Here is a 13,874-nt window from a genome sequence, read left to right as displayed (position 1 = left end):
GTCTGTATTTGATATCTGAATGCAGTGCTTGCTTATTTAACCCAGCTTCCAGAAATGAAATAGGGACTTGTTTTGTGTTTGAGAAAGGTCTTCAATGTGTTAAAACATATAGGTGTCATTGAAGCCAATCGTTTAAGGGGCCATTTCTTTGTTAAAGCCTTTCTTTCCAGTTAGACTAAAGTTTAGCTATCCTTGAGAGAAAGAACGCATTATCTTGATGTTTTGAGAGGACTCTCCTGTTTATAGTGAGAGCCTGGCCAAATCCAACCTTGGAAAAGCTGTGTGTCGGTGTGTGTGTTAGTCTTCTTAGTTACAGGTTAAGGAACCACTGGCATTATTGGAGATTGACTGAGTTGTTGTTCTGGACATGCTGGCGCCCAGCAACCCAAATCTGCGACCTGGAAGGTCATGACGTGCCTAACTTCAGCTGCATAATCGATGGAGATATGCTTCAGTCTATCTGTATATGTGTGGAAAATTACTGTGTTTATCTATTTCATAGCCAATGAGAATCATTCATTCTGTAAGCAATGACGTAGCTTAGACGTTGGAAATGGTATAACTGCTGTGATCTTTGTAACTGTAAGAGGGACGGCCTACGAACTCCTGTGCGAGTATTGAAGCTGACTTCTGCTGATGAAACTGCAAACTATCTTCAGTAAATATTTTCTTTAATTTTTTATAATTCTGACTCTGGGTCTTCATTCTTCATATCTGGTTCTGGGTCTTTAACTGTACACCCCTTACAGTTTGGTGGAGGATGCGGGCAATCATTCCGTGGTGACATCTCTGGCAAATCAACACACAAGGTAGTAAGCTTTTATTAATTGTTAGGGCTGTCTGACTGGAAGAGATTTTGAAGGAGAGCGGGAGAGCCTTCACTCCGATGAGGCGAGTGAAGGAGTAAGTAGCCTTCACTCCGATGAGGCGAGTAAAGGAGTAAGTTGTAGGCCTACTGCTGAGAGGATAAGAAGTCGCTGAGAGCGTCGTTAAGGGTAACGGCAGCAGACAGCGCAAGCGAAGCGTGCTCTGTGTGGGCCCCGCTGGGCATTAATGGTGTAGCACCACCCCAGCAGAGTACGTCCCTGGACGGGAGGTCCAGTGGCACCGTAAACCTGCTCAATCTCTTCCATCTCAGATAGGGGATCCCCGAATTTAGTGAATCAGGCAGTTAGGGATACTAACAAAAATAGGGTTGTTTGCCAGGGATGCATCAGGAACGATCCCGAGAGAAAAAAAAAAAAGAAAAAAAAGTTGTGACCCAAATTGGCATGGACCAGTATGTGTAACTGTGATTTTCTGAGTATACTCTGCAGTTTCATCACGGAGAAGCCAAGCTGTGTTGTTCAAAGATCGCCGCCTCCATTTCTGCAATGACTTCAGGTGAGTTTGAACTGTTATTAAGATATGGCAGACAAACTGAGTAACTTGATCAGTAACCTGAACAGTCCTGAAACTAATAGTGAGACAGAAAAGAGCGAACGCTGTAAGCAGCTGTGCTCTGAAGCCCTCACTTCAGAGAAATTTGCAGAAATTATTAGGCTAAATGGTAGTCTTGATAAGTTTTGATTCTGTTTGGAAAATTAAACAACAACTTGACTGGCTACAAACAAACAAAGAAACTGAAAAATTAAAATGTTTAGCCTTGTATTGCTTACGATGATTACAAAAAGCAAGTATATTAAATTATGGGTCGAAGATCATTTCCTTGGACAAGTGTGACTAAAGTTAAACAGACACTTTGTGAAAACAACTTAGAATATTTTGCAGCTTATGAAAATTAATGTTCTGCCAATAATAATGATGAAGATTATGATTGGGCTATTATGATTAAATCAGCCACTGGTGGACTGTAAAAGAATACAGAGAACTGCTTATCAGCTCGGTTTGCATTCCTGTTTGGGACACACTGCTTCAAGGGTGTGCAGTAAGTTGGAGCCGAGAGTGTTTTAATGGTGGTCATCAGGACCATTTAATACGTAACTGTAAATGCCCACCGAGAAGGTGTTTAAAATGTGATAAAATGACAACACATTTTTGGTAATAATATTGGTTTGAAAGTAGATCAGTGTTTAAATGACGACAGTGACATTTTTCGTCTGAGAAATAAGAGATAAAAAGGTCAAAAGATTGAAGTCTTAAAGTGAATCCTTTTGAAGAAAATATCTATAATAGTAATTTCTATAATAGTAATTTTTATAAGTGAATTGATGAATACAGGTTGATGTAAAATTAATGACTCCAACAGATGTGAGTTGCAAAATATATCAAAGTAACTAAAAGGATGATTGTGTTGTAATTAAACATTTTAAAAAGGTTTTAGATGATATAGAGATACTAATCTCACAGATGATTTACAATAACTGCAAAAGTATCACAAGCAGAGAGTGCTTGCCTCGTCAAACTTATAGTGTGAATCCTAATTGGAGATTGATAAACTCCAAGAGAAAACTAAAGTCAAATATTAAACTATGGTTGAGAACTTGACAATTAAAATTGAGATTGAGAAATGTGAAACGTTATTGAGAACTAGAATAATTATTTTTATGTAAGAACAAATAAGCAGAAGTAGTAGGCTACTGAATTAACAGTTGCTAAATGTGAAATGTGTAGAAAGGCATCTGATTAAACAAACAGCTTGAAAAGTTGACCATGAAAGAACTAGAAGCTGATGTTTTGCTTTCAAAAGATAAGTCTGCAATTGGCTGTAATGAAACAGTTTGCTTATCTGAATCTGATGTGTGCTGTGGCTGAAATTGCCAGTGCAACAGACTCAATCTGAGTGGAAATTTGTAATGCCTAAATTTCCTGATGTGTGGGCAAAAGACAAATATAAATAATATGTTTATTTGAAACCGTATGTAATTTCTGGCAAAGATGCCTTAAGCTGGGATAGAGTTAAAAGATGGTAGATAAAAGTTTGATGTTAGAAGTATATGAGAGAGCAGTGTACCAGTCTTGAATGCCTCAGAGTCTCTCTCTCATTCAATGTCAGCTAAAAGCTGTTATCTGAGCCTGTGTCATAAGTTATAATAAGCTATTTATAGTAAAACACAGTGTTTCAGTTGAAAACCATAGACACAGAGATGTTAAAAGAAATCATTACCATTCAGAGGGCAATTTGTATTTAAATGTTAAAAATGTTAAAAGTAAAACTGAATTACTTTAAAGAAGTCTTTAAAATAATACAGACCTTAAACGATAGAGGTGACATTTTGATTAGCGTATTTTAGGACCAGTAACAACTTGTGTCATTTAGTCTCCACCATTCAGGACCGATGGCTCCGGCTACAGATGAAGTACACTGAATGTACGGTTGTGATCTAAATTCACTGAGTATAGTCTAAGTAGCTAGGTTGCTGCTTTTAAGATAGTTAATGGATTTAAGTGATTAAATACTGTTGTTATTAACCTGTCTCCCTGTGAACACTATTAGGCAATCGGAATGGCTCTGGTGACTCTTGAACGTGCCTTTCCTAAGCTCCAGAAAACAGCTGAGTTCTGTTGAAGAAAACTGATTGTATTGGAAAAGAGCGGTCACCAGTGTGTACGTGTGTACGAGTGGCTACTCAATGACGGGATGATCTTCCTGGCCAGGGGACAGCCCAACGCAGGGGGTCACGAACATTGGGCAACTCCGGATGGAGGTGTTATTTGTGAGAAAGGTATGAGAGTTGAGCGCTGATTACTGGAGGCCACCGGGGTCAGCAGCAGGGGCGGAGCGGGGGGGTGGCTAATTGGGCTTAAGCCCCGAATGTTTTGTCAAAAGCCCCGAATCTTTTAGTTTTTTTAAAATAACTTCAACTTGTTTTCATTTTATCTCAGTCTTTCTGACTGGAGCGGCAAAAAATGAAACAAAATCTCTATTACCGTGCTTGGATGCGGACGGTAATGCATCGCGCATCACTCAGCTTGTTTGCCAACTGCCAATAAAAACTAACGAAGAAGAAATTCGTCGTCGTTGTCATCAGGGGCTGGCTGCTGGCGGGCTTTTTGTATGTTTCACTGGCGTCGTAGCGAGCTTAATATGGACATAACAACGTTTTTTATACAGAAAACGAAACCTCACCGGCCGGAGAGAGATTCAGAAGCAGCGTCAGACGAACCGCGGACAAGTGTCACAGGTTTGTGAATCCGCTGTTGTAACTTAACACTTGAGTTAAGTGATTGTATTGCTGCTGGCTAGCTAGCGAGTTATCGTTAGGTGTTATTAAGAGAAATTAGTTGCTAATAGAGATGGGTGGATGATTTGTCTGATGATTTGGGGGGTACATCTAATCTTGGCACATTAGTGGGATAAGAAGAGAGACTAATTGAGAAATATAGTGCTAAAGAAGATTAGAAAGACATGAGAAAGTATATTTCCTCCTGATGACAACAATTACAAGTAACGTTACAGATGCATCAATATCGTTAATAAGTTATTTTTCCCCCTCATACTTTAATTAAAAAAGTAAATCTTTAATATATTCTAAATTCATTACATAAAAAGTAAAATATTTCAAGCCTTTTATTGTTTTAATCTTGATAAGGGCTTACAGCTCATGGAATTAAAAACTCCAGAAGTAGTAATCTCAAAATGTATTAGAAATGTATTTAGAACAAATAATTTTTTATACGACCTGACAAGATCTCTAAACAGCTAATCAACTCAAAACGCCTGCAAAGGTTTCCTGAGAATTTAATCTGTCAGTCTTGTTCTGGTGGTGCAGCACACTATTTATAATACATTTTTGAGATGCGCCTGTAATAATGTAATAAACGTATTAGTATTTATATAATGAATGGAATTGTTATAGTGAACAGTAATAATTAATAAATAGTAGCAGCAATGAATTAAATGAAATGAATTTCACCGTCCACAATTTTATATGTAAGCTTTTTGGACAACGCATCATTATTTTACTTTATTACATGGCTTGGTAGAATTCTAATGTAGAATGCGGTCTGTTATTTCTTGACAACAGACCGTTGCCATGAAAAACAGAGCGTTGCCATGAAAAACAGAGCGTTGCCATGGACGCGTTCAGAGACGGAACGGACTATTTTCTTTAGCGGAAACAATACAACCGTTTTTAAATCAATAAACTCCTTTTTAAATCAATATTTTGTGTCAAATTATTGATTTATTTGGTAGGTAGCCATGTAATAAGCGAGATAATGTATAGCGAGGCGGTTGTTATAGTGAATATAAACCCTTCAGGCTGCTTCGCGTCAGACTCATAATCAGCCTGTCGGGTTTGTATTCGCTATAACAACCGTCTCGCTATACATTATCCCTTACGTAACATATTACACAATATCATCTATATTTAATGCAGCAATTCTGAACAAAAAGTATAAGTATTTAATAATAAGACATAGGTCTTTGGAACTTTTATTGCACACAGGAGACTTAAATTATTATCAGTGAGTTATGGTGGCGTTTTGGCCCCAGTCTAAAAAGGCTGTTATAAGTTTTACACGCCACCAGAGGCAGATACCGCTGTGTTTGCCGAGTTTTGAAGTCCCCCAAGCTTCCACTCTTTTTTGGCACGAATAGAAAAAAAAGCCACAAAGCTTCAGAATGCTTCATCCACCCATCACTACTCGCTAGTTAATGTTTTTTGATTTTACTTTGTTTGAGTGACTATTTTGTCACACAGATGAGTCAGCTAGGGAAGAGGAAGGACAGGCATCACAGCAAGGGACAGCAGGTGGATTAACTGCAGTTAGTGATCTAGGGACTCCGGAAAGTGGCCCAAAGCAGGTTCATCTCCCACAGTACCCCCTCAGCCAGTTTGGAGCTCAACAAAGAGCATTTAACAAGACATGGTTTGAGCAATTTAAATGGCTGGAGTACTCTGTAACCAGAAACTGCACATTTTTTTTTCATGTCGCCTGTACGGAAGGCAAAACATTCGCGCTAATAAAGATGCACTAAGTTGCTCTGGGTTTTCAAATTGGACAGGGCTTTGGAATCCTTCCGGGAGCATGAAAGAAGTGCCCTCCACATTTCCACCATGACATGCTGGCAGAGTTTTAAAAGCACAAAAACTCATGGGGATGTAATTGAGCAGCTGAAAACTGCCAGTGCAGCAGAAATCTCAGAGAGGCGCCAGTACCTTCACCGTATAGTGGCAGCAACCACCTTTTTAGGAAAACAAGGCATCCCATTCTGGGGGCATGATGAGCAGGAATCTAGCCAGAATCAAGGCAACTTTATTGAATGTATGAAGCTCCTTAAACAATTTGACCCATTTCTACAAGAATATACTCCCCCTTCTCATACCACTTACCTCTCTAATTTTTCCCAAAATGAAATGATAACCAGCATTTCACAAGAAATCACAGAAAGCATCATCAAGCAAATGAAGATTGCAAAGATGTACTCTGTGATGGCAGACGAGGCCAGAGATGGATGCACAGAGCAGCTTGCAGTCTGTGTGCGTTTTGTTACGCAAAAGGGCGTCGTGCGAGAGTGTTTTCTTGGGCTTCGGAAGTTACAGGGCTTTGATGCAAAGTCCATTGCAGATGAGATAGAGGCAATGTTACAGTCGCACAACTTGGGTGACCTACTGTGTGTTGCACAAGCCTATGATGGGGCATCTGTCATGAGTGGAGCAGTGGGCGGTGTCCAATCCCGCTTCAGAGAGCGACACCCTGAAGCAGTGTATGTGCACTGCTATGCACACGAACTTAACCTTGTTCTGTGCTACACATGCAAAGCTATACCTGAAGCTACCGCATTCTTTGAACTGCTGGAGAATGTGTACACATTTTTCAGCAACTCACTTGTGAACCACAACAAGTTCATAGAAATCCAGAAACAACTTGGATTAAGGCCATCTGAACTTGTGCAGCTCTCCACAACAAGATGGGCGTGCCAGGTGAGGTCTGTCAATGCTGTCTTGAACAACCTTTCTGCCATTTTAGCGTGTCTCAGCAACATGAACACATCCATGGCCCTAGGGATTCGGTCAAAGCTCTGCAAGACAAAGACACTCTACATGCTGGTGATGTTTTCCAAACTCCTTGGCATAACTGAAGGTCTACACCTGTACCTGCAGGGGGAAAGTTTGGACTTGGACAAAGCAGTTCAGTACAAGACGGCAGTCCTTCAAACTTTGACAGAGCTCCGCACAGACTCTGGTGGTGAAGATGTGTTCAGGAATGCCATGGCCTTGTGTGAGGCAAATGATATCCAGCTCCATGTTGGTCCCAGGCAAAAACAAAAAAGATATGATGGTTTTGTGGTGGAGTCAGCCTGTGGGTCAACCTCCATTCTGACCACCTCAGATGAATTCAGACAACAGCTTTTTTATCCATGCCTGGACAGGATGGTAGAGGAACTCACCCGTCGGTTTTCAGGTCTGGGAGAAGCACTTATGTCAGGTATTCATGCTTGCAACCCAACCACAGAGACCTTTCTCTCTGAAGAAGCCCTCAAAAGCCTTGCGTCCCATTATAAGATTCAGTTGAAGCCAGAAGAACTCCTAGTGGCTAAAAGTTTCATCAATAGAAGAATGGAGAAAGAGACAGTCCCTGACACCTCCACTGTGTTCCAACTGCTTGATGAAGACATGTTTCCCACCCTGAAGGCTCTCTTCCAAGTTGCCCTGACTATTCCAGTAAGCAGCTGCAGCTGTGAACGCTCCTTCAGTGCCTTGCGCCGTCTTCATACATGGTTAAGGAACACCATGGGTCAAGACAGGCTCAATGACTTGGCCATCATGTCAATTGAAAAGGACAATTTGAATGACATCAACCCTGACAGCGTTATTGACAGATTCGCTCAATTAAAGCCACGTCGATACAGCCTTATGTTGCCGCAACAGAAATAGAAGACGACAAAAAAAGCTTGATCAAGACAACAATAGGAGTGCAAAGATTTAGAGGGTTTGCAAGAGAAAGAATGGAGGCACGGCAGTTGGAAAGGAATGCAAAGAAGAAATAGAAGAAAGTGTTTAGGAGGAAAAGAATGGAGAGTTAAAAAGGAGCAAAAGAATGGAGATGCTTTATATGCTAGTTACAAAATAGGTTAGATATACAGAATTTCTGTATGGTTAATAGCTTTTAAATGTATATATTTATTAAATTCGGAGAAGGGAGATAAGTCTGAAAATGAGCAAGGAGGAAAAATAAGTGAGTGAAGAGGAAAGGACATGAATACACCTGTGGAACAGGAGAGGCTGGAGGACAAGAGGAGGATAGATGATGAGCAGAGTTAGAAAGAAGTGTAAAGCAGAAGTTAAGAGAAGGAGAGAGGAGAAATGTGGAGAAGAAAGGGATGAGTGAGGGAGAAAGAAAAGAAAATAGAGATGAAAAGAAATGAAATATGAAATCAGGTGTATTGGAAGAGGGACAAGAGATGAAAATCGTCTAAAGTGAACTGAGAGCTGATACAGCGGGAAGAGTGTTTTATGTTTGTTGCTGTAGCGAGGCTACGGTGAAAGCACACGTGGCGTGACTTTTGTTTACACTATTTGTTTGTTTTAATAAACGTATGAGTCCCTGCCACGCTGACCCTGTCTTCTTCCTTCGACACACACTGAACCTCATCACAATGATGTTTACACCAAATTCCAATTTTTTGAAATGCCAAATTCCAATTCCAGCTGATTCCATGAGGTGATTGCCATTATTTGCTGCGGAGACAGTAACAAAACTTAATTATATGAGGGACATGATGTTGGTTGCCATATGGGCAAGTAAAATGTATAGAAGAGTTAATGTTGAGCTAATATGTCTATAACATAGTTTTAACTCCTGAAGGTCGTTAGGCATGGTGGTGGCTAAAGATGAAGACAGGCTTTTGTAGATTTGAGAAGAGTCTGGATAACAAAGGTGAATGGTAAAAGGTTAATGTAATAAATGTAATATTACATTTTGTCTAAATTACAGTCTTAGGAGGCTGTTGAAAAGATTATTTGTTTAGAGAGAGAGAGACTGTCTGAGTGGAGGCAGGGATGGTAACTGTGTCTGTCTTTCTGTTATCGGCCTGCTAGAGCAAGCTGAAGCAAAATAGTGATAATGAACCAAAATCCAGCTGACTTTTCTAAGATCAAATGAATAATGAACAGACATGCTTTGAAACTGGTTAAGAGACCATGTAAAATTAGGTAAAAGCTACAGAAAATTGTGAAGTTTAAAATCTTACTTAAAATTTAAATCTTTTTAGAGATGATATAATGAAAAGCGAACATTAAAAATGAACAGTTAAAATATGTGTCTAATATGTGTGTGTGTGATGGTGACTGCACTCTATGTCTTGTATGTGTTTAATTGGGGTACTATTATTTCCTGATTTTGAGGATATTGTGTCATTAACCTCTGGAATTAGTGTTTTATCATTACAGATGGGTTAAGTGAAATGACCAACTTTAAAAAAGTTGATAATTCTAAGTCAATCTGATGAAAAGACAATGCAGAACATGGGACGAGCTTTAATTGGAGTGGTTCTCCAGCTCTGTCTGCTATTGGTAATTATGAATGCTTTTGTCATTTATGATATTGAACTGAATTACTCTCTGGATTAGTATTTTATATAAATTGGAATTGTAAAGAAGATTGCCGTCCATTCTGGGGTAAAACTCTTGTCTAAATTCAACTGAGGGTCTAAATTTAAATAGACAACTAGGTGGGATCATAAGGATAAACGTAGGGAAAAAAAAATATATATATATATATAGACTTGACGGCAGAGAGACAAAGTGACACATTGGCTAAGTCACTATCCAAATTATCCAGAGTGAGCTCCAGTCCTCAATATATATTGAGACCAGTCCTCCTCACCATTTGTTTTCTTTGCTTTAGACCAAGCCACGTTTCTTTGCTTAATAATATTAGAGACGGATTCATTGAACCAAGGATTATTTCTACCTCTCACCCGAAATCTACGTAAAGGAGCATGTTTATCACAAATTTCTAGAAAAATAGATTTGAAATAATCCCAAGCATCAACCACATCAGGTATAATTGAAACCAACTGTAAATCACTATTATATACATCATGCAAAAAAGCCTGTACATTAAAATTTTTAAATTGACGTTTAAGATTTGAATTGAGAATTGAGATCCCCAACATGTGAGGCCTCCATCTTGAAGGTTTTTGTAGCAGGCCCCTCATCTGACCCCTTCCTGATGTTGGCTCCAGGTCTGTTAATAGCATGAGAAAAAGTAGATGTCATCACAGGCCTCTGCCCAGTCGAACACCAACAGGTGCCGTGTAAGCTCACGGACACCTGACCAGTGGGCCAGTGGCGCAATGGATAACGGGTCTGACTACGGATCAGAAGATTCTAGGTTCGACTCCTGGCTGGCTCGCTCTGCCTCTTTTACTATGCTGTCAGCCCTTAGCCGTTTTATTATCCCATAGTTTTTGTTATTATTATTATTGGATTGGTTGAGAAATATTAAAAATTGACAGTCCAACAATAGGCTGCTTTGTCAGTAGGATAACAGTTACCATACAATACTATGCGTCTTTTAAAATGCATTGCATGAGTACTGTCACAAGGACCTTGCTTTACGACCAGTTTGTAGTGTCTATTATACCATCGCATGAATGGGAGAAAACTGAACCCCTCATTAGGCAAATGAGAGCTCCCTCTGTTGAGCCTGATGAAATTGAATTCAGTAAACAATCCCTTCGGATCATTCCTATGTTCTTAAAGGGGACGGTCACACACTAAAAGTAAAAGGGTCTGCTCCAGGCAGAAGGAACATCCCATATTGTCTAGCGGTCAGGATTCCTGGTTTTCACCCAGGCGGCCCGGGTTCGACTCCTGTTATGGGAAGATCGGGTTGTCTTTGCATCACTTCATCGAAACAACCAGCATGTATGTCTGTAGCAGTTTTAGCCAGTGGCGGAGATTCAGCAACCTGATATGTTGAGGTTCTGTCCCCAATCAGTGTCCCTTCGATAGCCCAGCTGGAAGAGCACAGGACTGTAGGTGGCAAGATGGCAATCCTTAGGTTCTTTTTCACACATAAACTTTTCCTTGGCCCTGCTTCTCGACGAGGGCGTCAGCGCTTGAGTTCGTAGTTCGCCATTTTACAATCACGGCCGCCGGTGGTGGGCAAAAACTCATGCCCTGACCGGGAATCGAACCCGGTCCGCGGCGGTGAGAGCGCCGAATCCTAACCACTAGACCACCAGGGAAGGTCTGCTGACGACTTGCCCTCAAGCCTGTCTGTGGCCTTTACCGGATTTTGCAGCAAGACCACTAATACCTGTATTTTCCTCCAGGAGAGGAGACGTCACTGACCCTGGCAAACTGACAAACTGTCACAGACTCTGTAGGAATATCCTAACAACACCACAACTTGCCATGAAAACAAAGCAACCGAGATCCCCAACATGTGAGGTCTCCATCTCGAAGGTTTTTATAGCAGTTTTCTGCAGACGTCTCTTACCCTGGATCCCGGTTCTTCCGCTGAGAAACTGTCACAGACTCTGTAGGAATATCCTAATAACACCACAACTTGTCATAAAAACAAAAAATTTGAGATCCCCAACATGTGAGACCTCCATCTCTAAGGTTTTTTCTAGCAGTTGTTTGCAGACGTCTGTGGGCCTGGATCCCAGTTCTTCCACTGAGAGACTGTCACAGGCTCTGTAGTAATATCCTAACAACACCACAACTTAACATTTATTTTATTTTATTTCCTTTATTTTTCCAGGAAGGTCCCATTGAGATTAAAAGAAATCTCTTCCTCCAGGGAGTCCTGGCCAAGATGGCCACACTACAAATCACACACAAACACACAACACATATAAAACATTCCATAAAGTCAGAGCACAACATTCATCATAAATCAAGTAAAACAACAGCATGATTCAATCATTGTATACTGCAGTAAACTTTTAAATACATTCAAAGGAGGAATTGTTTCAGGAGGGACAGTAGCTTGAAATTCATTCCACAGCCATGGAGCATAGAAGGAGAAAGATGATTTACCATGCTCTGAATGTACCCTAGGTACTACTAATTTAATCCCATTAGATGATCTAGTGCTATAGTTCTTTCTACATAAACATAGAAGACTATTAATGTAATTTGGAAGTCTACCCATCAATGTCTTTACAATAAATTCTAACATATGGGATTTCCTTCTTTGATATAAAGAGGACCAACCCAAATAGTTGTGCAGCAAACAATGATGAGTACGTGAACAAGAATTTGTTATAAAACACAGTGCAGCCTGATAAACGCCATCCAGCCTTTTCAATAAATATGTAGACGCATGCATGTAAACAACATCACCATAGTCTAAAATAGGTAAAATATTACTCTGTATTATTCTCTTTCTAGCTATAAAGGAAAAAAAAAAATTCCCGAAAAAGAAAACCCAGTCTTGGTTTAAGCCTTTTCACCAAGTAATTAATGTGAACATCAAAGGCTAACTTCTCATTGAGCCATATTCCTAAATATTTATAAGTTGGTACTCTTTCTATATGTAAACCCTCAATAGTCAGAATAGGCATAACAGTAGACATAGAACGGCTACATGTAAAAAGAATATACTTCGTTTTATTTACATTTAAAACTAATTTTAGTTTCAACAAAGTAAGCTGAAAAGTATAAAAAGAATCCTTAAGAATTTCAATAGCCTGAGACACAGAGGATGCAGTGGAGTAAATAATTGTATCGTCAGCATAAAAATGTAGCTTTGCCGATTGTATTCCCTGTCCCAATTCATTAATAAAAATAGAAAAAAGAAGTGGTGCCAATAAAGAACCTTGCGGGACACCCTTCCTGACTATTACCATGGATGAGGTGTAATTATCTACAGCAACACATTGAGTTCTATCCGATAAATAAATTTTAAACCAACTCACAGCCGAATTATCGAGGCCAACACTTTTAAGCCTCCGTAACAGTAAAACATGATCCACTAAGTCAAACGCTTTTGTCAAATCAAAAAATAAGGCCGCACAATGTTGTCTATTATCGAGAGCAGTAATTAAATCATTAGTGACTAATGTAGTAGCTGTTATCGTACTATGGCCCGCTCTAAATCCTGACTGAAATGCGTTCAAAATATTATGACTAAGTAGATATTCTTTCATTTGATCATTTATAATAGATTCAAAAACTTTTGCTAAAACCGGTAATTTAGAAATCGGACGATAATTATTCAAATCGGAAGGATCGCCTCCTTTTAATAAAGGCATAACCATAGCCGATTTCCAAGATGGCGGAATTACATTAGTGGATAGACTCAAATAAAAAATCGATGCAATAGGTTCGGCAATAATATCTGCTGACAATTTTTTAAAAATTGGTTCAATTTGGTCAGACCCACCTGATTTCTTACAGTCTAAATTTCGGAGTAGTTTATGAACTTGGGACGGCAATACAGGGGCAAAAGAAAATAAATCTGATTCACTATTAGTCAACTCATCAGTTCTCTGTTCATCATGGACCAACGAATTGTCTGTTATCAAACCAGCTGAAATAAAATGACTATTAAACGTATTAACAATATCAGCCTTGTCTGTAATCAATCTTTGATTCAATTTTAAAACTTTTGGAAGATTAGTGGATGTATTTGATCCTATAAAAGATTTCGTTAATTTCCAAAATTTAGAAGGACAATTCATGTTATCATTAATCAGGTTTAAATAATACTGACTTTTCGAACTTTATATTAATTTTGTACACTTATTTCGTAATAATCTATATTGAGACCAGTCCTCCTCAAAATTTGTTTTCTTTGCTTTAGACCAAGCCACGTTTCTTTGCTTAATAAGATTAGAGACGGATTCATTGAACCAAGGATTATTTCTACCTCTCACCCGAAATCTATGTAAAGGAGCATGTTTATCACAAATTTCTAGAAAGATAGATTTGAAATAATCCCAAGCATCAACCACATCAGGTATAATT

General features: G+C 39.3%; 1 protein-coding gene and 1 non-coding gene across 2 annotated transcripts; one reads left to right on the top strand and one right to left on the bottom strand.

The window, feature by feature from the left end:
- The first annotated feature begins 6,002 nt into the window (after positions 1-6,002).
- On the top strand, positions 6,003-7,823 carry LOC143726048 (zinc finger MYM-type protein 1-like). The gene has a single exon (XM_077219033.1). The coding sequence runs from the start codon at positions 6,003-6,005 to the stop codon at positions 7,821-7,823; it is 1,821 nt and encodes a 606-aa protein (XP_077075148.1).
- A 3,248-nt stretch (positions 7,824-11,071) lies between these two features.
- Positions 11,072-11,143, bottom strand: trnae-cuc (transfer RNA glutamic acid (anticodon CUC)). The gene has a single exon. It is a non-coding gene; the product is annotated as a tRNA-Glu (tRNA).
- Positions 11,144-13,874: the final 2,731 nt, after the last annotated feature.

Source organism: Siphateles boraxobius, unplaced genomic scaffold (genome assembly GCF_051911475.1).
Source record: "Siphateles boraxobius isolate OS27281-9 unplaced genomic scaffold, OSU_SipBor_1 77, whole genome shotgun sequence".
NCBI classification, from domain to species: Eukaryota; Metazoa; Chordata; class Actinopteri; order Cypriniformes; family Leuciscidae; genus Siphateles; species Siphateles boraxobius.
The sequence above is the reverse complement of the archived record's forward strand: the minus strand, read 5'-3'. Positions and strand labels throughout refer to the sequence as shown.

What these genes read in the sequence shown, in the direction of transcription:
- LOC143726048 (XM_077219033.1), top strand. Translation starts at nt 6,003, where the DNA reads ATGACATGCTGGCAGAGTTTTAAAAGCACAAAAACTCATGGGGATGTA.